The 27,928-nt window shown below is 58.6% G+C and overlaps 1 protein-coding gene across 1 annotated transcript; it reads right to left on the reverse strand.

Annotated features, from left to right (window-relative positions):
- Positions 1-1,688: 1,688 nt before the first annotated feature.
- On the reverse strand, positions 1,689-27,928 carry KCP (kielin cysteine rich BMP regulator). The gene is given in 43 exon segments (XM_053927315.1): positions 1,689-2,400; positions 2,540-2,846; positions 3,297-3,461; positions 4,216-4,317; positions 4,416-4,527; positions 4,612-4,784; positions 5,056-5,207; positions 5,290-5,392; positions 5,725-5,813; positions 6,269-6,368; positions 6,569-6,648; positions 7,554-7,674; positions 8,277-8,359; positions 8,597-8,770; positions 9,958-10,051; positions 10,145-10,227; positions 10,360-10,450; positions 10,723-10,808; positions 11,636-11,812; positions 13,535-13,705; positions 13,981-14,169; positions 14,266-14,359; positions 14,515-14,597; positions 14,726-14,899; positions 15,547-15,640; positions 15,717-15,823; positions 15,913-16,065; positions 16,296-16,337; positions 16,340-16,376; positions 16,448-16,533; positions 16,902-16,995; positions 17,072-17,151; positions 17,286-17,379; positions 19,651-19,733; positions 20,528-20,621; positions 20,849-20,931; positions 21,056-21,188; positions 21,361-21,428; positions 23,504-23,588; positions 24,270-24,346; positions 24,425-24,614; positions 25,363-25,535; positions 27,670-27,928. Coding segments are annotated over 43 exon segments (5,124 nt in total). The 5' UTR covers positions 27,749-27,928; the 3' UTR covers positions 1,689-2,131.

The following is a 27,928-nucleotide window of genomic DNA, read 5'->3' on the forward strand; positions in this document are numbered from 1 at the left end:
GCCAGGGCAAGGTGTGTGCCTGGGCTTGTCTGCGATTCCCAACGAGTATCTGTTGTTCGTCCACATACGCACAAGCACATCCGAAGCGGCACTGTTATATAGGCACCTAATGTGCTCAACATGGGCAGCAGCTGCCAACAGCGGGCTGTCTGCCAGGACACCTGCGCTGCACACGTGATTCTTCCTCACAGCAGCACGCTGAAATCGGCGCTACCATTCTCGTTCCCGTTTTACAGCTCAGAAAACTGGGCCCCGGAGAGCGAGCTGCCCTAAGTGACACGTGCACTGTCTCCCTCACCCGGAGCTGGGTGGCCAGGGTACACGGGCCCGGGAAACATGCGCCCCGAGTGGGAGCTGTCACAGGCGGGACAATGGCAAGTACTTCCCTAGTGCTGGCTGCAAGCTGTCCCTGTGCAGAGTGCTCGCTGCTCATGGGTCCATGTGGAATCCTGTGTGGTGGTAGAGGAAGTGGAAGGAGGGTGGGCTTTGGAGACAGATGGATGTGGTTCAGATCTCTGATGCTCTGTGGGGACTGTAAGCCTCCATATACGAAATGGGGGAGATAACACCGTTCTCAGAAGGCAGCTGGGAGGACCTTTGAACTCGTCCACATAAAGGGTTTAGTGCTGTGCCCGGAGTGCAAGACCTGCTTGTTCTGCTCATCCTTTGCAATAAATACATCAGATGAGGACACAGTCTGTGTGGTACAGCCAGGGAAGGGAGCGAACACGCGAGAGCACCTGCAAGCCTCGCTCTATCTGCTGTCAGGAGCAGACTCTCCTGCCTGCTGCTTCATAACCGCCCCACAAGACAAGGCAGCCCCAGAGGGCAGCCTCGGCAGAGCAAGCCGGCAGGTGACTTCAGTTCAGCCCAACTCTCTCACGTCACTTCTGCAGAAACATTACGGACCTAGCCGTGAGAATAGGGTCCCCCTTGACCTTTTAGCCAAGGTCCTAACACACCAAGGTCACATAGCCGGTAGGTGGTAAAGAGAACTCAAAATAGAGTTCACTTTAAAAATATATTTTTGCCCTGGCCAGGTAGCTCAGGTGATTAGGGCATCGTCCTGATCCACAGTCAGGGCACGTACAAAAACCAACCAGTGAATGCATAAATAAGTGGAACGACAAATTTATGTTGCTGTCTCTCAAATCAATTAAAAAACAAAATAAAAATAAAGCAATAAAAAGATAGTTTTTCTTTTCAAAGAGTTTTTCTTTTTTAAAAAATATTTTATTTATTCATTTTTAGAGGGAGGGGAAGGGAGGGAGGAAGGGAGGGAGAGAAACAGCGAGCAGTTGTCTCCCGGGTGCACCCCGACTGGTGATCAAACCCGCAACCCAAGCATGTCCCCTGACCAGGAATCGAACTGGCGACTCTTCCCTTTGCAGGAGGACACCCAACCAACTGAGAGCCACACCGGTCAGGGCAGAAATAGAGTTTTCCTGTTTCAAAACCCATGTTCTTTCCCCTACCTGGATGTCTTTGAAAGTTGCATGTGTGTGCCCGGCCCACACTCCCCACAGGGGGTGGGTATGCCGGTTAATGTGCACAGGTGCACATGCGTGTGGGGTGTGTGTACACACGCACATGTGTATTTCATCACGGCCCTGGGCCCCACCCCAGGCACAGGGTCCCTGTATCACCAGTGCTCAGAGTGGCCCAGGGGCACCTGAGTCCTTGGCATCCCTAAACTGAGAGAAAAGGGGATGCATGTGGGCACTGGGCCTCTTCTCTGAGCACTGCGGGCCCTGCGGGATTCCACGTGGACCCGCAGAGGGTCCCACGTAGGGCGGCACCAGGGCATGGCAGGCAGGGCAGCACAGGGATGCAGGTGTAGGAGCGAGCAAGGTCCAGAGCTAAGTGGGGACGCTGACTTAGGGCCCTGAGTTCCAAGCAGCCCATGCCACCACCCCGGGACAGGAGGAAGCACACGCACACACAAGGCAGCCTTGGGACAGGCCCTGAGTTTACTGCTTCTCACTCAACATGGTGGGGGCCTCAGCGGGACACAGGCCCAGGCTCCCAGTGCCTGGCAGAGCACTCTCTCTCAGAAGCTCTGGCCAGCCTGGGAGCTGCTCTCCAAAGAGAGGCTTCTAGTCTGATGAGTCCTGGTCAGCATCATCCTGGATCAGGGCGCCCCCCGGGGCTCCTGGCTGGGGCCGGGCAGATCACTGGCAGGTTGGTCCCCGGTGAGCAGGACTGGGGGGCAGGCCTCAGGCGGGATACAGTGGGCCTCGTGCTCCACCAGGCCCGCCGGGCACTGGCAGCGGGGAACGCAGGGCCTCACACAGTGGGCGGCCAGCTCGCCCAGGGGCACGTGTCGGTTGAAGCAGGTGCGCGGGCAGGGCGGGCCACACTCATCGAACACGAAGCCACGATCCAGGGCACAGCCCACCACTGCAGGTGAGGTGGAAGGCAGGGTCAGTGCTCCAGTCTCCCTGCTCAGCCCTTGCAGCCCTCCCTGTACCTACCCAACCCGGACGGGAGCCCTCCAACCCACCCTCTCCCCATCCTGCACTGGGCATTGCTGGCTCACCACAGAGTGTGGGGCCCCGCCAGGCAGGTGTCACCCCTGCCTGGCGACAGTGGCTGGCATAGGCTTCCAGGGCATCACAGAGGCAGGCGTCAGCCGAGGAGCCAGGGCCACAGGCACACAGGTCATAAACACAGGCAGCAAAGAAGGGCTCCGGTGGCACCACAGCGTGGCAGCGACTGAACGGGGAGGACTTCAGCACCCCACACCGGCCATTGGCCTCACGCCTGGCACGGTAGCCTGCTGCTCGGCAAGGATCCACCTCCCGGCCCTTGGAACAGGGTCGACCAGGTTCCGGCCCTTCTGGGACCTAGGTGGGGAAGGTGACCCTGCTATGAGAACATCCCTGGGCAGCTGACTTTGCTGCTTCTCAAAGCATTTTCCACCTAATATTTTGTTTTAGGCTCAAAAGCCTCCCTACCAGAATAAGAAAGGAAGTATCAGCTACTTTTCCTTACTCTGCATTTTGGGGACCAACCAAGGCCCAGAGCAGGCAAGTAACTTGTTGAAAGTCACACAGCCCATAAGCAGCAAAACAGGCTTTTGGTGCGGCCTCTTCCAACAGGCTATCCTGCCTCCTCTAGCTCTGTGACAGGCAAGAAGCCCCCAAAACACCCTAAAGTGCAAAAGCCCATTCAGTGTCCACCCTGCCTGCACTTCCATACAGGAAGACTGCTCTGAGACTCAGGCTCCACTGTGCTGTCTCCAGCCTGCCCCCTACCCCAGACCCCTCAGCATCCCTAGCTCTCGTACCACTCACCTGCCAGCTATTCCCAAATGCAGCCTCAGTGGGTAGGAGCAGCCCCTCAGGGCCCTGAAGATCATCCTGCGCAAAGCCATTGAAGTTCCCACAGAGCCCACACATCTGGCCCTGGTAGGAGCCAGGCACGCTCACCTCCACCCGGGACTGCCCGTCCCACAGCATCTGTGCGGAGAGGCTGGGACTAGGGAGTGGGAAATACAGGGGCATCAAGAAGCCCAAGGTCCATCCTGGCCACAGGCACTGTGTCAGCACAGTCCCTGCTGTAGGACGAAGGCTCTCCGTGGGAGGGAGGCCGCCCTGGTCAAGGCCACGTTTGCACATGCTGTGGCATCTGTGAAGAGCCACCCACAGCTCCTAGGAAGGCACCTTCTGTCTGCATCCCTGAACTCGGCCCCCAGGTGAAATGTACCCACTTCCGGAGATACACTCTCTCGTGGGTATTCAGGCTTCACAGAGGACAAAGCGCAATTAGAGTCTGGATCATAAGTGTAGACAAGTCTATTGCATAATTTCACAAATTACGCTTCTTGCTGGAGGTGGGGGAGTGAATTAGTCTTTGACTTGGGAGTTGGAAGGAATCCTGAACTTGCCTAGGAGACATTAGTTGACCCCCCGCCCCCCCACTAACCCTTCCCCCATATTACCCATGAGGAAACTGAGGCCCAAAGAGGATTGGTACAGGCCTAAGAGGCCCAGTGCGTCGGTGGCTGAGGCAAGATTAGAAATCAAGCTCAGAATTCCTTTCATTGCACTTCGAGGTCTCTCACGCCGATTCCTCTTCTCCCCTCAGAATCCAGCAGAACTCTCACCTTCGTGGCCAAGCGCGGCCCGGATAGCGGGTAATCCCCACTCCCTCCACAGATACGGAAGCCTGAGCAGGCCCGAGGCTCCCCCACCCCACGCGCCCTGGCCGCACCTGGAGCCCCGGCTGGGCGTGCAACATCACGGTTCGTCCCCGCAGCTCCAAGTACAGCAGCGGCTCCTGCAGGTAGGGCAAGGCCACGAGGCGCCCATCCACCTGGGGGAGAAGCGGGGCGGGAGGAGGGGAGACGTCAGGACTGAGGAGGAGTGGACAGCGTGGGACCGACCTTCCCCTGGGTCCTCTGCTCGCCTCACCGTGACTGCCCCGCCCTGCAGTAGCCTCACGGCCACCTCTCCCAGCAGCACCGCCACCTCCTGGGTCCAGGCCACACCTCTCCGGCCCCGGTCACTGTTGGTCACGTGCACACTGCGGTGTAAGGGGCCCGAGTGCAATGGTCAGCAGGAGAGGGTGTAGGAGGTTAGGGAGAGAGAAGGCAGAGGGGTTGCTCACCTGAAGTCCCCTCCACCGCAGTCCTTGGCCAGCACGTAGCTGCAGCTGCCCTGAAAGTGCAGCAGGCGGCCGTCGAAGGTGCGGTAATGGGGGTCTCCGAAGGCCATGCAGGAAGCGGGGCGCGGCAGGCAGCGGGGACAGCAGCTGCCGGGATTCAGGGCGGGGGCCTCGTTCTGGCCTCCGCCCCAGACACGGTCAGACACGCGGCAGTCCCGGCGGAGCCCCACGCAGAGACTCACCGAGGACCGAGGAGCGCTCGGGCTCCCAGACTCCGTGCGAGAGGGCTCAGGGCACTGCCTCGTGGCCTCTCTGGAAACTGCAGGCCCCTGGTCCCACCGCTCCGAGACAGTGGCCCAAGCCCAGGTTCCTCCTTTCCTCCGAGAGGCATCAGGGTGGCGGTGCCACGTGCCCACTCACCCCACTGCCCTAGACCGCGGCACTCACAGGCCCACAGGAGAGCGGCGAGCAGCGCTGCCTCTGGCAGTGCACGGTGCCGGCCACGCAGGAGCAAATGGTGCAGGCGTCCACGGTCCAGCGTTCCCCGGAGGCCATCTGTCGGCCCTGGTGCGTGCACGACTGGGTGGGGGCTGAGGAGACTTGAGGGTAGGGGACAAGTGTCAGCCACTCGTCCCTCGCACTGAGTCTTGGTCCTTCTTCCCTCATCATCCTGGCCCGCACCTTGGCATCGTTCACAGCACCTGCCAGCGTCCCGAACCTTCACCCAGCCATGGGGGCAGGAGAGAGCCTGGCATTCCTCAAGGTGGCACTCCACGTGGCCCCACTGAGGACAGAGGTCATTTCTCTAGGGACTTCCGGTAGGACCTGGGGTCCCTGGCCTCACACTCCTGAGGACCATCTGACTCACGGTCTGAGGCAGCAGCCCCTTCTCTCTCTGGCCCTGCTCCACAAGAACACCCACTTCATGTTCAAGTGGGGAGATGAAGTTCAGCCCTCAGATCCGTGCCCCAGCACAGGGATGCCTCTGCCCTCTCTCACCCAGAGGGGGCACTCTTCCCTAATTACCTCAAAGACCCCAGATTCATTGGCCCAGTGTCCTGAGCCTCCTCTCTTCTATAAGATCCTCCACCCCCCACCCTCCCATCCCCAGCTCACATGGCAGGTGCAAGTAATGCAGGCATTGCTGGGGTCCCGCCAGCTCTCTCCATCTGCCACTCTGCGGCCCTCAGCCTCCACCACACATTCTGGTGAGAAGAAATGGGGCTGGGGGAGCACTGTCTGTCCAGCTGCATCCCTCCTCCCTAGAGCTCACCCTAAAGGCCCATGGTAGGGGCTGCCCACCCTATCCACTTAGCACCCTGGTGGTGTTGATATCTCCAGCCAGCATGCAGAGGACCTGCTAGATGGCAGGCTGGGCTGGCTGCCAGCTCAGCAGTGCGATACCCTACCAGCTGGCCTGGGGTTCCTGATCCCACTGACAAGCCTCAGTCCAGGCCTTGAGAATCCATGCTTCGTTCCCTGACTCCCTCTGCCTCATGGGTCTCTCCTTCACCCCAGTGAATAGCCCTCTATTTCTACAAAAGAACGAACTGGCGTTCGGAGTGCAGAGCTGGACTGCCCATTTGGCCCATGGATGCCACCCCTCCGTCTTCTTCCCAGGCTCCTGCTCTGAGGGTGCAGACCAAGGCTGGGCACTTACCCTGGCATGTGGGACAGCAGCTCCCAGGGTGGGTATGGCGCTCTGACGGGTGACAGCTGAGCTCAGGACAGGTTCGGTGAATGCAGAGCCAAGTCAGGTCCTACGGAAGGGCACATGAACACGGGTAGAGAATGGCAGGGAGGGAGCAGGGCCCTGGCAGAATGTGACAGTCAGGACAAGTGGGCAAGTGTCAAAGTGAGTGGGAAGCCGCAGGGGGCTGCTGCGAGAGAGGATTCAGCCACAGCCCACAGAGGAGGAAGAAGACCTGGCCTGGGGAGTCCCCAAGGAGGGAGGGCTCACCTGGCATTGGCAGGTGTAGCAGGGGTCCAGCGGGGCCAGCTCAGACCCCAGAAGACCCTCTGTGCAGTTACTCAAGGCCTCTGTGTGGACAAGAATGCAATGTAGAGGGCAGAAGGGGGCACAGGGGATGTAAGCCCGTCTGATCTCACTTTCCCACACTACCCCCAGACTTCTGGGGCCCAGGGCACACCCATGTCCAATCACCTTGGCTCAGGAAGGATAAATCCTCTTTCCTTCTGGTTAAACAAAGAAAAATTTGGACTTTCCAAAAGGAAATTTGCTAGGCTACTGGGGGTGGGGGCTGGAAACTGATCAGGTGTGGCTTCCTCAGCCTGATGTCCCTAAGGCCCACATGCTGCCCCAGCTGCTCCCCGCCTCGTTTCCTTCATATTGCCCGGCTAAAACAGCATAAAACAGCACGAAGAGCCGGGTACCCCGGTTCCAGTCCTCAATGTCTGAGCCATTTCAGGCAGAACAATCAACCTCTCGGAACCTCAGTTTCCTCACTTGTGAAAAGGGAATAATAATACCTAACTCACTGGGTAGCTGAGAATTAAATGAGACACTGCTTATTAACATAACCAAGTACAGTGCATGGCATGCAGTAGGTGCTTGATAAATGTTAGTGTTTTTCTCTTTCCCTGGAGCACATCGTAGCAAGTGTTGATAAGGATAGCTCTCCCCACTTCTGTAGCTGGGCCACTCACTGTCCCCATTGTCCTGACATCACCCTCAAGAAGCCAGCGGCTGGCACAGCTGCCATCCCACAGCGCCCCTTGCTGGGCAGCATGAGCCCAGCTTCAGAATCAAGGGGTCCCTGCCAGCTTCCCGAGTTCCACTTGGGGCAGTGCAGGCCTCACTGGCCAGGGCCTGAGATCTCAGGAAAGGGCTGCGGCTGGGACTGTGGAGGAGAGCTGCTGGCGCTTTCAGCGTCGGTCTGGGGGTGGCAGCCCTGCTCTTATCTGCCCCTATATTGGGGACTCACGGGCACAGGTGGGGCAGCAGTGCTGGGGCCCAGGGGGCAGGAGCTGGCTGGCGGGGCAGCCCACCAGGCTGGGACACTGCTGACGGTGACAGCGCAGGCTGGGAGGCCCCTCAGGCTGCAGCTGTGACAGGAATGAGTAAGCAAGGGGTGGGTCCCAGGCCTTGGGAGCTGAGCCACCCCCTGCCCCTGGAGTCCAAACCCCTTCATCTTCCTGCTGCACCTCATTTGGCAGGGAGACTCCAGTGTTCAGAGAGACTCAGCGTCTCCCCAGACTTGCTCCTCACCCCATGCCCTAATCCCCAGAGATGACTTCCCCTTCTCTTTCCAGTCATCTGGACCTGAACTTTCATGTGACCTTTGACCCTCCTGCACCCCCCTCCCCAACCCCACTGCCTAATCTTTGGACCTATGATGTCACTGCCTGCTCAAAACCCTCCATTGGCTCCCCCTTACCTTTCAAATGGAGATTCCCCAGTGGTGTCTCCCAGGGGTGTCCTCCACCTCCTATTCACACCCACCTTACACTCCCATTAGGCGCCAGGAGGTCCTGCCCACTGCCTCCCCACACTCAGCACTGGTGCTCTGGCTGACTCCAAACTGGTCCTGCTGGCTCTTCCTCCCAAGCCTCACCTTACCACCTGGCCGCAGGGCCACTCTCCTGCCTCTGCCCCCACTGTGCCTGCTCCCCACAGTGCCCCGCCCCTCAGCGTGGCCCTCACCCACCTCACAGATGCACACCTCACAGGGGTCTTCCCCAGGCTGGAAGCTCTCTCCAGGCTCGTACTTCCGGCCCTCATGCTCGCAGTCTTGGGCGTGGGGTAAGGGCAGAATAGGACCAGCAAGCCTTCACGCTGGCAACAGTGCCAGGGGTAGGGAGTGGGGTTCTCTGTCTCCCAGGGACCCCCAGCCCCCAGGATTTGGGGACAAGCATGGGGGCCACTTCTGGAAAAGCCCATCTCTGCTGCCCCACCCAGTGCCAAGGCAGGGAGATGCTGACCAGGCTCAGCCTCCCTGCCACCCAGCTCACCCTGGGCTCCCCGTACCAGAGCATCGAGGGCAGCAGTCACCGGGCCCCTGGTGGGGATGGGCACAGGAGTTGACACAGTGGACTCGGGCACAGGTGACGACGCCTTCGTGACACAGGCAGGAGGAGCAGGGGCTGTCCGGAGGCTCCCAGCTGCTGCCTTCAGGATGCTCCTCCCCATGGGCCAGGCAGCCTGTGTCCCCAGTGGGCAGGGGTGAGGTCCGAGTCTGGGTTCGGTGTGCTAGCCCTGATCGCCCCCCTGGGTGGTCAGCGGGGCATTCGGGTCTGGCATGGGAGGGGATCTGTGGGGCTGAGGTGGGACGGTGGCCCCGGGCAGAACAGCTCTTCGGTGGAGGGGAAAGACACTAGGTGGGGGGCAGAGCTCCTGGGCTTAATCCCTTCTGTGTCTGCTTGCTTGCTAAACCAAATGCCAGGCAGCAGGCACTGTCTGCTGTAGGCCAGCGGCAGCACCAGTACCTGGCATGCGGCAGGCATCTAATAAATGTACATAGAATGAATGAAAGTCTCCATCACTAACCATGTGCTCCAGATAACTGAATCTCTTCAAGCCATAGTCGTCTCAGCTGTTAAATAGGGATTTCATCTGTCCTGCCCACCTCACAGGACAAGTGACATACTGTTGTGGTTCTGGACTCATAACATGCTCGGCAGCAGGCAGGCTCAGAAAGGCTCTTACTCTAACCCTGGCTGGTGTGGCTCAGTGGATTGCGTGCCAGCCTGTGAACCAAAGGGTTCCCGGTTCAATTCCCAGTCAGGGCACAAGCCTGGGTTGTGGGCCAGGTCCCCAGGAGGGGATGTGTGAGAGGCAACCACACATTGATGTTTCTCTTCCTCCTTTTCTCCTTCTCTTCTCCTCTCTCTAAAAATAAATAAAATCTTAAAAAAAAATTTTTTTTTAAACGGTAAAGAAAAAAAGAAAGGCTCTTATTTTAGAACCAGGCAGCCTAATTGCGAATCTTATCTCTGCCACCTACCAGCCGAATGACCACAAGTAAGTATTGTTACCTCTCTGTACCTCAGTTCTCTCATCTGTGGAGTAAGAATAATAATAGTACCTAGCTGATAAGACAAGATTGTTGTGTGGATTAAATGAGATATGTGTAAAGTGCTTAGCTCGGGGTGTGGCTCATGGAGTACGCTCAATAAGTGTTATCATCACTATTATTATGAACGGGGTGTGGTTTGGGAGGGGGTGCTTTGCAGGGGCTCTGATAGCATCTGGAGGGGAAGATGGTCCAGGCAGGCCAGGGGCAGGGGCAGGCAGGAAGACTGGAGGGGAGCTGAGGGGAGGGGTTGGCGCAGATGATGGAGCACTGGGTCCGGGCCGAAGCAGGGGGCAGCCGCAGCAGCCGGGCCTACCTCTGCACCGAGGGCAGCAGCTCCCCTGCTCTGTGACCTGGAGTGGGCAGGGCAGGGGTGGGCACCGCAGCCACTCACAGCTGACCTGGCCGGCCTGCAGAAGATGCTGGGGGTCAGTGACTTGCTCCGTAGGTCGGGTGCCTTAGAGGCACTGTGCCCAGCCCCCTCTGCCACCTCCCTGCCATACCTGACAGCGACACCGCTCACAGCTGCCTGAGGGCCCCTCAAACTCCTCCCCATCCTGGTGCTCCCGGCCCTGAGAGAAGCAGCCTGTGGGCAACAGGCTTCCTGGGTGGGGGGCTACACCACCTTGCCCTCTCCAACCTCAGGCTGACCTGGCTGAAAGGGAAGGGAGAGAGCAGGGAAGGGCGTGGGGGTCCAGGTGTGTGGGAGGCAGCTCACTGTGGCACACGGGGCAGAAGCAGGGTCCTGGAGAGGGGTGGGGGCAGAGAGCTGGAGGACACGGCTTCTTCTGGCAGTGCGTGGAACCATCCTGGGGGAGAGAGACCCCGCTGCCACTTCCTGATTCCTGTGTCATCCCACCTGCAGACAAGGCTGCACACTGCCCCAGATGGGGTGCCCCTACCGAGCCTGCCAGGCCCAACCCCCTCGCTTGGCCCAGGAGACCTGAATCCCGTCCTGTCCCACTAGTTGTCACAGGCCGACCGTGCCCTGTGAGACCTGGCTGGAGGAAACAACGCCTGGCCAGAAAGGAGGATCAGGGATGAGATGAAAGGTTATCGAGTTCCCAAAGGGCCGCCTCACCTGGCAGGTGCAGAGGGAGCAGGTGGGGTCAAGCGGGTCAGGAAGGGTCTCTCCAGGGGCCACAGCGACCCCATGATAGAGGCATCCTGGCAGAGAGGGGGGTGTAATGGAAGAGCCGCCGTCAATGAAGCTGTCCACTGCCACCCCGCCACACGCACATATACACTCACGCTCTCACACAGCCAGCCAGGCCCGGCGACCTCTGCAAAGCTTAGGGAGTCTGAGAAGGAGGGAGAAGCGACTGGGAAGGCTTCAGCCAGGCTGTAAGCAGTGAGATCTGCATGCAGGAAAGCATGGAGGACTGGAGGTGGGGTGGCAGACTGCTGAGACTGCCCTGTCCCCGTGGGCCAGTGTGGGAAAGGGATGTGAGGGGATGGGCACACCCAGGGAGGAAGGTGAGGGACGGGCTGGGCTAAGGAAGCTGTCCCTCCTGATGCCATTGATTGTTTTTTCTAATCTTCACCCGAGGATATGTTTATTGATTTTAGAGAGAGAGGAAGGGAGGGAGAGAGAGAGAGAGACATCAATCAGTTGCCTCCTGTATGCACCCCAACCAGGGATTGAACCCGCAACCCTCTGGGGTACAGAACAACGCTCCAACCAACTGAGCTACCCAGCCAGGGCTGGGTGGTTTTGAGTCTCGTGATGTGATGTTTTAGGGAGACAGCAAGACAGTTTAAGAGCAAGAAGGTCTGGAAGCGCAGAGTCTGGTTATTTGGTGAATCTGACAGTCAGTGAGAGGTGACCGCAGGGACAGAGAGGAGGGCATGCATACAGCGTGAGGCATCTAGTGAAAATGCAGCATGTGGGTTGCTGTGTGGCTGTCCCAGGGGATGGTGACAGTGGCCAGACCAGGTGATTCTGGGCCACTGGGAGTCCAGGAGGGGCAGTGGAAGGCCAGGCGCTGCTCTACCCTGGCAGGTGGGGCAGCAGTGCCCAGGTCGGATGAGTGGGTGGCTGCAGTTCAGAGGCTCACAGGGCCGGTGGCTGCAGGTCACGAAGCCTCCAAGGCAGGTACACAGGTTGCAGGGCTCTCGGGGATCTGGGAATTCCTGGCTGCTCAGGTAGGACTCCCCCAGATACTCACAGCCTTGCAGAGAGGACAGAGAGAGGCAGGGTGGGGGGCACGAAGGGGTGAGAGGATAGCGGTCACCAGCTCTGAGCTTGCACCTGGCCCGAGTCCAAGGCCTCAGAGACCTGGCCTGGCGGGTAGGGAGTGCTCAGTCCAGGCTGGTGAGCGAAGGATTGGAGAGTTGCAGGGACAGTCGGACTGGCCAAAGGGTCAACGTTCACCCCTTCGGCCTGCAAAATAATCTCCCTATCCCAACTATGGGGAAAACGCACATGGAATCTGTCCCTGGGGTCAAATACTCAGCAGGTCACTGCCTGACCAGAAGGCACCAATTTTTCCACCCTGAGGAGAGCTGGGAGTTGCTTGAGGTGACGGAGGCGGCCTAGACCCAAGATGTCCCCTTCCCAACGCTCTTCTGGCCCTTCAGTGATCAGTGGAGGAGGAGGGGCCCCAGCCTGCCCTTAGCACCTGACACTTTCTGACTTTTTTGACAAAGAGGGCACTCTGGGCGATAAGGATGTGTCAGTGTAGGCTGATCAGTTGTAACCAATGTGCCACACTGGCAGGGCACGATGGCAGTGAGGGAGGCTGTGCCTGTGTGTGGGGGGGTAGATGGGCAAATTCTGTGCCTTCCTCTCAATTGTGCTGGGAACCTAAAACTTCTCTCTCTCTCTTTAAAGATTTTATTTATTATATTTTTAAAGAGGGGAAGGGAGAGAGAAAGAGAAGAGAAACATCAATGTGTGGTTGCCTGTCACACGCTGCCTCCTGGGGACCTGGCCCGAAACCCAGGCATGTGCCCTGACTGAGAATTGAAACCCCGACCCTTTGGTCCACAGGCTGGTGTTCGATCCACTGGACCACACCAGCCAGGGCTAAAACTTCTCTTCAAAAAAGAAAAGCCAGTGAAAAAAGAGGAAGAGGGGGCCCTGGCTGATGTGGCTAACGGAATTGAGTGCTAGCTTGCAAACCAAAGGGTGCGTTTGATTCCCAGTCAGGGCACATGCCTGGGTTGTGGGCCAGATCTCCAGTAGGGGGTGCTCGAGAAGCAACCACACATCGATGTTTCTCTCCTCCTTTCTCCCTCCCTTCTCCTCTCTCTAAAAATAAATAAATAAAACTTTTTAAAAAACGGGGGAGGGGATGAGCCTCAGGCTCAAAGCCTTGGCAGGCAAAATTATCTGACTTGAATTTAATATTTGATTTTTAATTGTATTCATTTTTACGGTGATATTCTGTTCCTTGCACATCTAATTTTCTATCTCAAGTATGATATAAAGGTTCCATTCTAAATACATTTAAATTTAAAAGTGAGTGAATTTGAAGAAAAGCAGTAAGTAAATACAGTCACAGGCCGTAGAGGGTATGTGGAAGGAACTGAGACCAAACGCAAGAGCAACCAATGCCTGGGGAAGGGTCTTGTTCAACCGTCTCTTTTTTTATAGGCGTTAAAATTATGCCCAGAGTTGCACTTAAAAATGGTTAAGATAGTACATTTTACGTTATGTGCATTTTACCAAAATTCACATTTATAAAATGTGTGTGTTTTTTAAAAATCAGGCCTAGGGAGGTTATGTAACCTGTCCAAGGTCACACAGCCAAATAGCATCAGAGGCAGGACGAAGTCCAGTGCTTTTTTTTTTTTCTTACTGTATTAAGTATTTTGGACCCTCTCTAGGGCAGTGAGGATGAAGCTGCCCCAGTCCTCCCACCCCCTTGCCCACTTCCCCCGAACCTCACCATCACAGGCAGGGCAGCAGTCGTCCCTGGCAGGGAAGGGGCACTGAGCAGGGGCGCAGGCCCTGGGCTCGCAGCTGACGCTGCCCTCCCAGCAGAAGCAGACGTGGCACGAGAGGGTGGGCGAAGGGAAGCGCTCCCCGCTGGCAAACTCCTTCCCCTGGTACAGGCAGCCTAGCAGGCAGGAGACAGGGCAGGGCTCGGGGGCACGGTGGCTGTCTACCGGGCCCACAACCTCCCAGGCCCCACAAAGCGGGCACTGCCTCCCCAAATTCTCTGTGAGAACTGACACGGGAGACCAGCCCCGGAGGAGGGGAATACCGGGATGGCGCCCCGTCTGGGGCTGGAGAAAGGGGACCGAGGAGTAACGCAGGAACTGCGAGGGGGAGGCTCCGCGCCAAGTTCGAGAAAGCGGGTGTCGTGCGCTACAGGGCCGCAAGGGGTGTTACCGTCGCAGGAGGGGCAGCAGGGCCCCTGGCGTGGGTGGGCGCAGGGCGCGGGAGGGCAAGGCAACCGCTGGCAGGACACTGAACCATCCAGGCAGAGGCAGCGGTGGCAGGGGTCCCCGGGTGGGAAGAAGTGCTCCTGGTGGCGCGCGGCGCCTAAGTCTCCAGGCCTCAGACAGCGGGAGGGAGAGGCTGAGGCCAGACAGCGCGCATCACGGGGTGCCCAAGGGAGAGGCTGCATGCAGAGGGGGCCTCCGGGGAGCAGCGAGCAAGTGGGGCAGCTCTTACCTGGGCACTGAGGGCAGCACTCGCCCGGCAGCAGGACCGGCTCTGCACAGGGCAGCGGAGGACAGTGGCGGGCCAGGCACCGCACACTGCCGCTCTGTGTGGAGAGAGGGACCACGGCAGCGAGGCAAGGGTTAGTGGTGAGAGGCAGAGGTGATCCCCACCCTTCCCACCCCCACGACGCTGGACTTCTCCTTGTCTCTGGACTCCTTTTCCTCTGGACTCCTCCTCCCACCCCGGGGGCAGACTCACCAGGCAGTGACACAGGCGGCAGGGGTCAGAGGGGTGGGGGAAGTCTGCTCCGTTGGGGTACTCTTTCCCACTGAAGGCACAGCCTGGGGGAGGGGGCAGCTATAGGCCCGGGAGATGCCCTACATGACCCAGGTCATGCCCTCCCAGCCCTAAATGTGCATAGACTGGGCCAAGCCTTCCCAGGAACCCGCCCCAATCTTGTCCACCTCACCGTTACAGTTACTCAGACAGCAGGGCCCAGGCAGCGGGTGGGCACAGGGGGCCCTGGGGCAGGCCCGGGGCTGGCAGCGGGCATGGCCGTCTTGGCAGTGGCACTCCTGGCAGGGGTCTCGAGGGTGGGGGAAGCTCTCTCCATCCACAAACACCTGTTTCTCCAGGGTGCAGTCTGGGCAGGGGGTGGGGGAGGGGAGCAAGGACTGAGGTGCCAGGGCAGGCCCCAGACAGCCCTCCACCGGTGCCGGCCAGAGCCACTGTGGAAGTGCCGCCTGGAAGCTGTCCCCATGGACGGAGAGGAGGGGGCTGTGATGCAGGTGTGGCCATCTCTCTGAGCACACATGTGCGTGTGTCTGTGCGCACACGTGCGTGCGTTTACGCCCTTCACCCGCAGGCAGATGTGTGCCTCTGCGGGTGAAAAGGCGAAGGGCTCCTGGCCGTGCGTGCTGTGTTTGTGACACACGCCCTAGCACTCTCCCCACGGGGAGGGGCCAGGGCACACTGCATCCTGGCACCCAGCGTCCCTCCTGCACACTGAACATGTGCTTGAACATGTGTTACACAGGTAGACACACGAACCTGTCTGAGTGGGGGGGTCACTGGGAGAGGAAATGAAGGATGGGGAAAAGGGCAATAGGGTGACATGAAGGATAAGTAAGTCTCTCCTCTCCCTCCCACCCACGCCCCAGGAGCTCCAAGCTTTGGCAGACTGAAAACAGTTCGACAACTGCTGCTCTCTAAGGGGACGGTTGTGCCCACGCGGCAGGGGGAGGGCAGGGACTAAGGTCTCGGAGCCAGACAGGTTCAGTAAGCACGCACCTGGGCACCTGGGGCAGCACTGGCCGGGCCCACTCTGGGGCCTGGCACATGTTGTGGGTGGGCAGTCCACCAAGGAGCACCTCACAGTCCCATCCTGAGAGCAAGGGAGAGGGCAATGGGGGTGAGCCCAGGGAAGGGCTCAGCAGGGCAGCGGCGGGCCTGGGAGGTACCTCGCAGCGGCAGGCGTGGCAAGGGCTGTCTGCGTCCGTGAAGTTCTGCCCGTTGGCATACACTTGGCCACGGTAGGTGCAGCTCTCACAGCTGGGGCAGCAGGCACCTGGGCGGGGCAGGTTGGCCAGAGCCCAGCTGGTCAGCACAAGCTGGGCAAAGCAGGGGATGAAAGCTAGAGCAGGGCGGGGCACTCACCGGGTGTCTGGGTGGGGTGCTGGCAGGGGGCTGCGGAGCAGAGCACAGCCCCGCACACGGGCACCCCATCTTGACAAGAGCAGGCTGTGCAGGGCTGATCCTCAGGCTCCCACTGGACCCCCTCGGCAAACTCCTCTCCATTGAGCACACAGGCTACACAGCAAGGGGGCTGTCACCATGGCAACCCAGACACCTCTACCCATCTCTCCCCTTCTCAGACTACAGGGCCCTGGCTTTGCCTTCCCCACAGCAGCCTCTGAATACACTCTGGAAGGGGTGGTGGGTTTAGCACTTCCCCCCTTACTGTGAAGGCACACCCCTCCATCTCCAGCCACTGGAAGCAGCGCTCCTTCACAGCTGTTTCTCCCCTCCCCCCCACACACCTGGGCACAGCTGGGGGCCAGAGTCTGGCAGGGTGCAGGGGTCACCGGGCACTCCTGCTCCTCACAAGAGACCTCGCCGGCCTAGGAGGGACACCGGGTGAGAGGACCTCGAGGGTGAGGCAGACCAGGGGCTCAAGACGGGGACTGCCTACCTGGCAGGAGCAGCGGATGCAGCGGCCACCCTCTTGGAGTCTGAAGGTCTCCTGGCTCTCGTAGTAGTGTCCCTGGTACTCACAGCCTAGGCAAAGGGATGGGGGGACAAGGCTGGAGGCTGACAGGGAAGCCTCCCTCCATCTTGACGTCCACTTCCCGCCCTGATGAGGACAGCTACCTTCAGGGGTCTCCGCTAACCCCACCCCACCCTCCCCGTAGCCAGGGCCCCACCTCAGTGCCTGGTTGGCCATGCGAAGGTAAGGTAAGAACTCGTCCCTCACTGGTGGTGACAGGAGCTTAGGTATGTAAAGGATTTCTTCCATACTTTAGCTCAAGGGGGCTTCCTGTAGGTCCAAGTCAGCAACCCCCACCCCCACCACACACACAGCAGAGACTCTCTTGGCTAGAGGCTCCCCTTTACCCGGGGACTCACGCGCCCCACTCCCCACTCACCAGCACAGACTGGGCAGCACTGCCCAGGGATCCTGCCTGGGTGGCGGCAGGGCGCAGCCGGGCAGGGCAGAGGCTCACACTGGACACTCCCGTTCTGACAACAGGGCCGGGTCAGCTTTGGAGAGGCAGGCCCAGGCGCCAGGCCCTCCCTGCCCGGCAGCCACACTCACAGCACAGCGGCAGTCTGCACAGGGGTCCCCAGAGTCCACCGGCTCCCCGCTGCGGTACTCCCGCCCGTTCAGGAAACAGCCTGTCGGGAAGATGGTGCCTTAGACCCTCCTCGGGAGCCCTCCACTGCCCCGAGGCCTGGCCTCTGTGCGACAGGTCGGCTGGGCTGTCAGTCAGCTTTCTGAGCATCCCCCCCAGCTCCACCCAGGGACTCACCATCACACACAGGGCAGCAGGTGCCCGGGAGGGGCCGGGCAGGGTACGGGCACAGGCTGGAGCATTCTCGCTGGCGGCACTGGACGTGGCCTTCCTGGTGGCGGGCAGAGTGGGCAGGGGAAGGGGCCATCCGAGCTCAGCCAGGTGGCAGAGACAGCATGTGGGTCCCAGCTAGCCACTTATTAGACATTGTTCTGAGCGGAATTGTATCCCTCCCACACACAAATTCATATGTTGAAGTACTAACCTCCCTGTTACCTCAGAATGTGACCTTATTTGGAAATAAGTTGTCGTAGATGGAAGGAGTTAAGATAAGGTCATCCAGGAGTGGGGTGGCCCCTAATCCAATGATTGGTGTCCTTATGAAGAGGGGAAATTTGGGCACAGACACACAGAGCGACATGTGAAGATGGAGACAAAGCCAAGGAACATGGAAGCCTGCCAGCCGACCACCGGAAGCTGGGCAAGAGACGTGGAGCGTGGTCCCCCTCCCGGCCCTCAGAGGGACCCAGCCCTGCTGACACCGTGACCTCAGACTTCTGGCCTCCAGAACCACGCGACAACACATTTCTGCTGGTTGAGCCACTGCATTTGTGGTTCTGTTACGACAGCCCGAGGAAACAATTACAGATGTATATAACCTAGCTGGCTACCTAGGTCCCACGCCCTGTGTGGCATCAACCTCTGGGAGCTGGCAGTCAACAAACAGGAGCTCCTGCTGCTCCCCGTGGCCTTTCCACATAGACCCTGTCCCTGAAGTTCTTGTCTACACCTGGGCTCACTGTCTGCAGCCCCATCAGCGTCCGGGCAGCCAGTGGCTCTTCTCACAGGTGTGTGAGGGGGGCCGTTGTGAACAGGGAGGAGAAGCACATGGTCATAAAAGGGTCCACAGACTCCATAACAGAGTCCTTAGTCCTTGGCAGGCTGTCGCTCTGGGGCGGCTTCAGCCCCCATGAAACAGCCCTTCTCAGCATGCACTCCACCTGAACATTAGGCCTCCATGTCCCCACCTTCCTCTCCAGGCTCTGTCCTGACTGTTCCCTGCACCTGGTGTCTTATTCCATTCGGGCTGCTGTAACAAAAGTCCATAGACTGGGTGGCTTAACAACAGACATTTAGTTCCCAGTTCTGGAGGTTGGGAAGTCCAAGATCAAGGTACCCGCAGCTGGTGAGAACAGCTTCCTGGTTCATAGGCGGCTGTCTTCCTGCTGTGTCCTCACGATGCAGAAGGGGGCGACCACGCTCTCAGGGCACTGATCCCATTCAGGAGGGTCCCATCCTTATGACCTCATCACCTCCCAAAGGCCCCACCGCCTCCCACCATCACGTTGGAGGCTCGGATTTCGACACATGAAGTGGGGGAGGGGTGGCACAAACATTCAGCCTCTGACTCCTGCAGGGTCTTCCCCCAGTTCTCCCTGCTTCCATCCTGCCCGCTCTTGAAGACCCAGGTACACACCACCCCTACACGAAGATTTTTCTAGAGCTGTGCTGCCCACTAGGAATATAACACAAGCCACATATGTTTTTTTAGATTCTTTAGCCCTGACTGGTGTAGCTCAGTGGATTGAGCGCTGGCCTGTGAACCAAAGGGACACCAGTTCGATTCCCAGTCAGGGCACATGCCTGGGTTGTGGGCCAGGTTCCCAGTAGTGGGCACATGAGAGGCAACCACACATTGATGTTTCTCTCCCTCTCTTGCTCCTTCCCTTCCTCTCTCTCTAAAAATAAATTAAAAAAATTTTTAAATAAATAAATAAATCTCTAGTGGTAGGGAAAAGTTCTCTAGTAGTCAAATTTCAAAAAATAAAAACAGATGAAACTGAATTTTATATGTTCCAGGGAGCCCAATATATCCAAAATGTTATTTCAACGTGGAATCAACACAAAGTGTGGATGAGATATCTTACATTCCTTTCTTTCACACTAAATCTTTAAAACCTTTAAAACTGTGTGTTTTACAATTAAAGCCCATCTCAAACTGGGCGGCCACATTTCGAGGGCTCGGTGGTCACATGCAGTTGTGGCTACTGATCAGACCACACAGTTCTGGGCACCTCAAGTCAGCCTGTGCTTCTCCCTCCCTGGAGCGTGTGCCATCTGTCGTATTCCCTGCCTCACTCCCGGGGCCTGTAAGCTTCCTGAGTTCAGTTCACACACCGGTGCTGTACACCTACTACGGTCGGGCTGGGCATACAGACGGCACGACCCCACCCCTGCCCTCGCCAGGCCCTGGATCGGGTCCTCTCCATCTCTGCCCCCTCACAGTGCCTTTGGGGTGTGCTCAGTGGAATGGAGGAACGAATGTGGTGGGTGAGGGGGAGAGGTGAAACAGGGAGAGCCTAGGAGCAGCATCGGGGCTCACCAGGCACTGGCAGATCTGGCAGGGGTCCCCAGGTGCAGTCCACTCTTGGCCGTGCTCCCAGCGAGAGCCACCTTCTACACAGCCTGGGGTTGGGGGACAGAGGGGCAGAGAGGAAGTTTGATGGGAACCAGTCTGGGCTGCAGCTTCAGCCTGTTCCCCCACCCCTCCGCGTGTCCTCTGAGGGCTCTCCTCTGAGCCCAGACCAGGCCAGTTCATGCCTCTGCCCAGATCCCCTGGGTGCCTGCCAGCGTCCCAGCCGGGTAAAGCAAGCTCCTAGCCTGCCCTCCCAAGTTTTCCAGTACCCAGCAAGGCCATGCCCACCTCCCCCACCTTTCTCCTGCCCCTCCCACCTCTCTTGTAAGATTTGTCTGCTTGCATCTTCCCACCTAACATCCACCAAACTCACTTTTGGGTCAGTCCCAAGCGTCTGCTCTAGCTGCCCTCCCTTCCTGGGATGCCCTTCTGCCTCCTTCCACCCTCCACCTAGCCAACAGCATTATCTCGAAGGTCACTCGGGACGCAGGGACTCCAGGACGTTTTCCCTCCAGTGCCCAGGCTGGATTAGGGCTCCTCCCTCTGAGTTTCTGTAGCGCCTGGTGCCTGCTTCTATTCCTGCTTTTCGGACAGTACTGGCCAGTGACTCAGTGTCACCCTCTAGTGGCCTGCTTCTAGGGCCCACCCTGGGTCATATGTGCCCAAAGCAGAAAAGAGCCGACATTATTATGGTAGAATATCATCAACCACACCATACAAACGGGGAATGGAGGCTCAGAGGAACTCGCTCAGAGGAACTCACTCAAGAGGTCCCTGACCACAGCGTGGCAAAGACAGAATCTGGGCTCGGGCGTCCCAGCTCCAGAGCCGGGTCAGGGCTTACCTTGGCAGGTCGGGCAGCAGTGGCCAGGCCTCAGGACTGGCTCAGGGCAGAGGCTGGGCGGGCACTTCACGGGCACGCAGTGCACCAGGCTCCTCTGTAATGTACCAACAGCTGTAAGGCCTCCGGGTCTAGCTCCCAGAGAGAGTGCAGCAGGCAGGTGTCGGGCAGGTGGAGAGGTGGGGCACAGGGTTAGGACAAGGTGGGCAGCTCTCTGGCTCCAGGTCTCAGAAGACATGTGAGGGGCTGAAAGAGTGTCCCCAGAGTGGGGCAGGGGACATCCAAGGAGGAGCAGGGCCTGGGCAAAGGTGTGGAGGGACTCACCAGGCAGGAGCACTGGAGGCAGGGATTGGAGCTAGACAGGAAGTTGGCCCCCTCCTCATAAAGCTGCCCCTCGTACTCACAGCCTGGGGAGGGTTGCCAGGATGGCAGGCTGGTCAGATGAGAGCAGGGTGGACATCACCCGAGGGAAGGCATGGCCCCCAAATAGGTGCCAGATGCCCTGGGGCTAAGGCGGGGCGGGGAAGTCACCTGGCCAGCAGACGGGGCAGCACTCCCCAGGTGGGGTGTAGCTCTCCAGGCAGTTGAGCACGGGGCATGAGGGCGCCTGGCACTGCACGGTCCCTGCCTGCGGGGCAGACGCTGAGCCCTCCTGACCTCTCCACTGCGGGTTACTGTGAGTCACCCTGCTGGCCCCACAGGCTCTGGACCTCCATGCCTGGGTGGCCGCAGCAGCCCTGTCTGGCCCCCAGATTGGGCTTGGCTCTGCCAGACCTGGGGTACACCGGGCAGCAGGGGCGTGAGTAGTGGCTAGGGCCAGCCTCTGATTCCCTTACCTGGCAGGTACAGGTGACACAAGGCTCAGGATGCCACACTTCCCCAGCCCTGTGACCTTCAGGGCAGCCTGCAAAACCAAGGCCAAGTCCCCAAGTAAGAGACCCAGAAGACCTGGGCAAAAGCACCCTGGAGGGCGCCACAACAAGGGGGCGCCATTCAGGAGATAGACATCAGAGATTTTGGTGTTTACTACAACCGTCCAGCAGATGGCAGTAAAGTGTCTGACTAACAATCAGATTTCCATTTTCCATCTGTTGAGGAATGGGTGCCGTTTTTTGGTTTTCTTTTTTAATTTCACCAAAGACATCATATGGGCTAGCAGTGGCCCTTAGGTGCCACTCCTCTTACAGGCTGTGTGTGCGTATGTCCCGTTTTTTCAAGATCCATCAACTCCAACCATTTCCCCCCAGGCTCCTAGGCTACAGTCCAGACCTCACTGTTTCCTGAGCCCCTGTCTCAGCTTTCCCGCCACCAGCTGAGATTCTTCCAGGAGTAGAGTAGATAAAAAACCAAAGAAGCTCTGTTGAATTTGAATTCCAGAATGTGGATGAAAAAAAGGGCTTCTCTGGAAAGTAACCTCACCGGTGATCTGATCCTAAATTCCTAACTGGGCAGGTCATGGCGGGTAGTCACGTCCCAGGCACACAACTTTCTAGTAAAAGGTTTATTTTTGCTTTAAGTAAGCCTTGTCCATTGTGCATCTAGGTTAACACACCTTTGAAATGAGCCACAACCACCCTCAAGAAAGCAGAGTCTTGTCAGTTATCCTGTACCAGGGGTGTCCAACCTTTTGGCGTCTCTGCGCCACACTGGAAGAAGAAGCATTGTCTGGGCCACACATTAAATACATTGCGACATGTAATCATGAAATAACATCACAATGTATTAAATAAATTTACGATTTTGTGTTGGGCCGCATTCACAGCCATCCCGGGCTGCATGTGGCCCGAGGGCTGCAGGCTGGACACCCCTGCATCCAATTCCCGCCCTGCTTTCTCCTCCGGTTCCCTCCTTAATTTCAAGTGTATTAAAGAGGCTGCAAAACTGTTTTTCTCCGGAACACGTGAGATCTTGCTCCCCGGCTTCTGTCATCAGTTTGGCTCAGATAAACTCCTATAAAAATTCTCTCCTGGTTTGGATGTTTCTTACATCGACAAGATAAACCACCCGTACTGTTTTACTGTGTGTCCCCAAAACACTAAACAGTACGGGCTGTTTATCTGAAATTCAAGTTTAACAGGGCTTCCTGTGGTTTTACTTGCTAAGTCTGGCCACTGTGTCCCCGACAGCAACACCCCCCAGCAGAGCAACGCTTCGGCCTCCTCCCAGCTCTCTGTCCCTGGCACCGCTGCCCTCCTCATTCCCCCTTGTTCCAGGGGATCCACCCAGTCACCAGCCCCTGCTCATTCTTTAGAGTCACCCCTCCTTGGCCACTGCCATCCCTGGCTTCACGAATAGATAGTGGCTCTAATGGCCCTCTAACTGGCCACTCTGTGTCTAGCATCCTACCCAATGAATATTCCTCAAAGACATCTTTGAACATGCCACGCTCTGGCTCTTCAACTTTCAATGGCTCCCTATGGCCCACAGAAGAAAGTTCACATTGTAAGGCTCACGGCCTCCTCCCACAGGCCTTTCCAAACTGATTTCCTGCAACACACCTCTCAGCACCCCGCTCTTGTGCCCCAAGGGCCCGTAAGCGCTGTCTCTTTCTGGTGAAACCCCGCTTTCCCTCAAAGATCCAGCTCAGACAGTCCATTGATTGTAAAGCCCACCCTGACACCTAGTGGGGGTGGGCTTCCCCTGCCCTCCTGCTCTCTCCTCTGGCAACTAACCACCTACTGCCTTTCTACACTTCCTCTTAATCTGCTCATTGGATCTTGAATTATACCAACTATAACTATCTTCTCAACTGGATCAGAAGCTCCCGAGGGCAGGTAAAAGGTCATACAGAGCCTCTGGTGTAGTCCCAGGCCAGAGTTAGCATTTTCAATGACTGTGCTTCAGCTCTGAACTCCTCTAGCCAGAGCTGGAATGAGTGGGCAGGCCCCCTCTGAGCTTGTAGTAGGTGGCAGGTGGCAGACCATGGCTCAGGCCCCAGAATAAGTACAGGAGGCAGGGCCAGGGCTGGCAGGGGCTGACCTGGCTCACAGTGAGGGCAGCATGCTCCTGGCTCCAGGCAGGGTCCCCCTGGGCACGGCCTCTGGGTACAGGTTACGCCTCCTTCCTGTGGGGAGGAAGGTTGTTGGCTGCGCAGGCATCAGAGCCCTGGGTGGGGTGGGGTCTCCAGAACCGAAACCTCACCCCAGGCTGGGACAAGTCAGAGGAGCAAGAGGCGGAGTTGGTTCAAGGGACATGGGTGACCCTTGGTCCGAGGGCAGAAAAAAGACATCCTACACCACCCTCATCATCTCCTGCCACTCTTGACCCTAGAAGTCGTCTCTTACAGGTGCCAGCAAATTCCCAGAGAGTAGAGGGATCCTAGGAAGGGGACCAAGGCCTTCCTCGATGAAAGAGTGAGGAAAGAAAGGACAGAAGAAAGTGGGTGTGGAGCCAGATGAGAGAGAACAGGTGGGTAGATGACAGGGGCAGATGGACGAGAGGGGACAGTCAGAGGATGTCCACAGGTGAGGACAACAAGCAACACCAACCTCTTTGCCCTCCATGCCACCGTTTGCCAGGCCCAAATCAGAGGGCCCGGGGTCCCCACCCTGTGCATGGGGGTTGAGCCCCAGGAAACAGAGCTACTCAGAATGAGCTGAAGGCCACCAGCGGCAAGGCTCGGGGTAGGGGCAGGCAGGTCCCATTACGTAACATTCGGCATGCCAGGCTGCAGCAACAGGTAGCTAAGGGAGGCACACGGGTAAGGGGGACAGGTACAGGTATTCAGGTGGGTCGTGGAACTCACCAGGCAGCGGCAGGTGGAACAGGCGTCTGGGGAGAAGGTCTCCCCATTGCCATAGGCCTGACCGTTGTGGTTGCAGCCTGAGAAGGAGACAGTGCTGTCACCCCGGCCCTCGTGCCTGTCTCTAGGCCCCGAGTCCCAGATGGGATGGCACTCACCGCGGCACTGGGGCAGGCCAGGCTTGGGGATACAGAGCGCAGCTCCATCCTGGCACACACACGCAGTGCAGGCATCAGGCTCCCAGCGAGCCCCCTCAGGCCAGGCCCGCTCTAGCCCCCAGCACTGGGGAGGAGCTGGGCGGCATTCACAGGACTCCAGCCGCCTCACCCTCTCCTGCAGGTCCTTGTTCTGGAGCAAAGAGTTGGGGAGGGGGGCAGTGTGGAGGTGCTGGCTCAGCTTCCCCTACCATCCCCCTCAGGGCAGGATGACAAGGAGAGCTGGTGTTCCAGCAACCGTGGGACCCCTCCAGTCAGCGTCCAGCTCAAACAGTCACGGTTCCCAGGACCTGGAGTCCGGACAGGCTCCCAGGGGAGCATGGGGCCCCCTGGCCTCTCCTTTGGACAGAAGGAGACCCAATCCTTTCGTCCAACAGTGAAAGACCTTTATCCCCCCAAAATCTTCCCTCACAATGTTGTATGTACAGTGGGTGCTCTATAATGTTTGCAAATACATGAAAGAATATGAAAGTCTGGGTTGGCAAAACAGATACCCTGGAGGTTCTTCATTTTTATGAAGAAAGCAATATTAAGAACTGTTCAGATAAGAACCGCTCCATGGCCCTGGCTGGTGTGTGGCTCAGTGGATTGAGTGCCTGCCTGCGAACTAAAGGGTCACCGGTTTGATTCCCAGACAGGGCACATGCCTGGGTTTTGGGCCAGGTCCCCAGTAGGGGGTGTGTTGGAGGCAACTACACAATGATGTTTCCCTCCTTTCCCCTCTCTCTGAAATAAAAAAGAACCACTCCATGTACACTTAAAATGACTCTATTCTAGGGTCCCTTAGCACCCCCAAACCCAGCGCTTCCCTCGCTTCCTTTCCTCCCTCCTACAGCACAGGCCTGCCCTCCCGCACCACACAGGCCGGGCTCCAATGGTACCTGCTCTCTGAGCTGTGTTACCTCGGCCTCCAGCCTTTTCAACAATTCCTTCAGAGAGCGCCCCTGCCCCTGCTCCTGGGGGGCACCAGCAGGGGCTGGGGGGTGGGCTGAGGCCTGCTGCTGGTAGTCCCGGATGTCAGCAAGCCCCGGGAAATCCCTGGAGACAGCCCCACCTGAAGTCACAAGAATATAGGGTGAGCCCATGGGTGAGGGACTGGGTGTGCTGGGCTCTGTCTTCCCAATGATGTCCTCGTGTGCCCCACCCCTGTCGCCTGCCAATCTATCATCCATGGAAGGAGATAGGGCTGGTGAGGATGTTAAAGTGAAAATATGAAGGAGGAGGAGGAGGGAGCCCTGAGTGGACAAAAGTGCCCCAGACCAGCTTTCCAAGCAGCAGAAATCTTTAGTAGGATAGCAGCCCCCGGGGCCCTGGCCCTCTGGGGGCACAGGGAGCATGCAGACCAGAGCCTCCCAGCAAGCCAGGGTCACTCATCTTCACTTGGGCCAGGGACTCAGCCAGGGGAGGCCGGGGAGCTGGCATGTCACCCTGGGAGTGCCCAGAAGCCAGCACGTCAGCCTTGAAGTGCAGGAGAGGCAGACAGACACTCGAAAGGCAGGGCTGCCTTCCGGTGTCCAGTGCCTGCTCTGGGGGCACAAAGCCTGCCTGCCACCTGCTGTCTTCACCTCTCAGAAGGCACCGCTTCTGGAGAATGTGGGGGTAATGCGGGGAGGAGCATAACTGCTCTCTGTTGCCACCCGAAGCCTGGTCATTGTGCCCAGGCCTGTGGCTGGGGGGGTCTGGGGACCCCACATTGGGGAGGGCTCTGGGTGACACTATGTTGAGGGAAAGGGGACCTGAGTTCAGAGCTGGGGTTCAGGACAGCCACTCTCACTTTGATCCCTCCCCTGTAGTCAGAAAGGCAAAAGTGGGGGGAGGTGGGGGGCCAACTAACTCCACAGACATCCCACAGACCTCCCGGCGGGGGTGGGCAGGGCAGCGGAGGCACTGGAGGAGGGGGGAGAGGGGAGGACCTTTCCCACAGATGCAGCTCATTAGTGGCTTCTCTCTCAATCACTGTGAGGCAAGGGCCAATGTTACCCACTGCCCCCACCACCCCACTGTCATCGCCAAGGTGGGACTGGAGATTCTAATCCAAAACCTAAGTTGTCCTGTTCTTCCAAACCTGCTTGGCTGAGTTCCTTGGCTTGGTTAACAATGCCATCCCCACCTACTCAGAAGTCCACAGCTCGGCTTCCCACTTTCACGCCTCTCCCACACCCTGTCAGTCTCTGGCCTCACCCAGTCATCCCCCAGCCCATCCCCCTCCCGTCTCCCCTCCCTCTATCTCTACTGAGAAGACCGAAGCCGAGCTGTCCTGCCGGCCTCCGCCGGCTCCCCCTCCCGCGGTGCAGCTGTTCTAAATGGCCCCTCTGAAGGTTCCCAGCGGCAGGTGCAAGTGTGACCTTTCGCTAGGGCCACCCGTCTTTTCAGCCTGCCCTGCCATCCCCCACGTCCAGGGTTCTAACCCCTCAACAAGCGCGGGCACCAAACTGCTGGTGCAGGTTGCCGTGCCCCTCCCTCGTGCAGGTCACCTGCGACGGCACTCTGTCTCCGCCGGGCTCCGGCTCCCAGCTTCCGTCCTAGCCAGCCCCGCGAGGGGCGTCGGAGGACGGATGGGCTGTCAGCATCCGAAACCCTCCAACCAGCGTGACTCCCATCCCCCATGATCCTGCTCCAGACCTGCTTAAGCAGGAACACTTAGGGGGTCAGGGAGCAGCTGGGGGTCCCCTGGGACCCTCAGGGAAGATAGGGCCGGTCCCTCGCCTGGAGAGACCTGCAGAAAGGCTCCTGACGGTTGCACAGAAGCCTAACTGCTCCCCGGGGCACTGTCCTCAGTTCGCCTCTCGATCCCTCCTTTCCCGCCCGTCCCTCTGGGCGAGAGCCAGACACAGAGACCAAAGTCAGCTCCCATAGCTGGCCTCCTTTTTTTCCCCTTTCAAAAGACAAATAATTAACTTCAGACTCCCGGATTCCAGCGCAGCCTCTCCCCCACCGCTGCCTGCAGGAATTCCTCCGAGGCCACGGTAGGAAGCCCCCTCCCTCTCCTGGACCCCATGCCTCGGCCCCCGAGCTCCCCCACGAAGCCGGCTCCTCCACCCACGGAAGATCGGAGGCGGGCCACGCACCCCCAGGCAGGGCAGGGAGAGGCAGCTGTGGCCGCACCTCCTTCCCTCAGAGAGGTCTGAGCAAGGGTGGGGTGCCCCCCGCCTGGCCGCCGACCCTGAGCCCTTGGCTCCCCTACTTACCTCTGCGCATTCCCAGGACCAGCGCCAAGCTCAGGAGCTGCAGGACGAGGGGCAGCAGAGCGGCCCCCGACCCCGCCATGCTCGCTCCGCCCGGCTGCCGTCTGTGGTCTCAGTTCAGCAGGCGCTGGGGGAGGCGGGGTGGGGACACACCAGGCCTCCTCCCACCCAGTCTTTGTTCAGGGAGGGCTTCTGGAGTCTGTCATGCTGCCGGCTGCGCCTACCTCTCAGCCGGGCGCCCCGACCCCGGGGTCCCAGCCCC

This window comes from Desmodus rotundus, chromosome 6 (genome assembly GCF_022682495.2).
Source record: "Desmodus rotundus isolate HL8 chromosome 6, HLdesRot8A.1, whole genome shotgun sequence".
Taxonomy (NCBI): domain Eukaryota; kingdom Metazoa; phylum Chordata; class Mammalia; order Chiroptera; family Phyllostomidae; genus Desmodus; species Desmodus rotundus.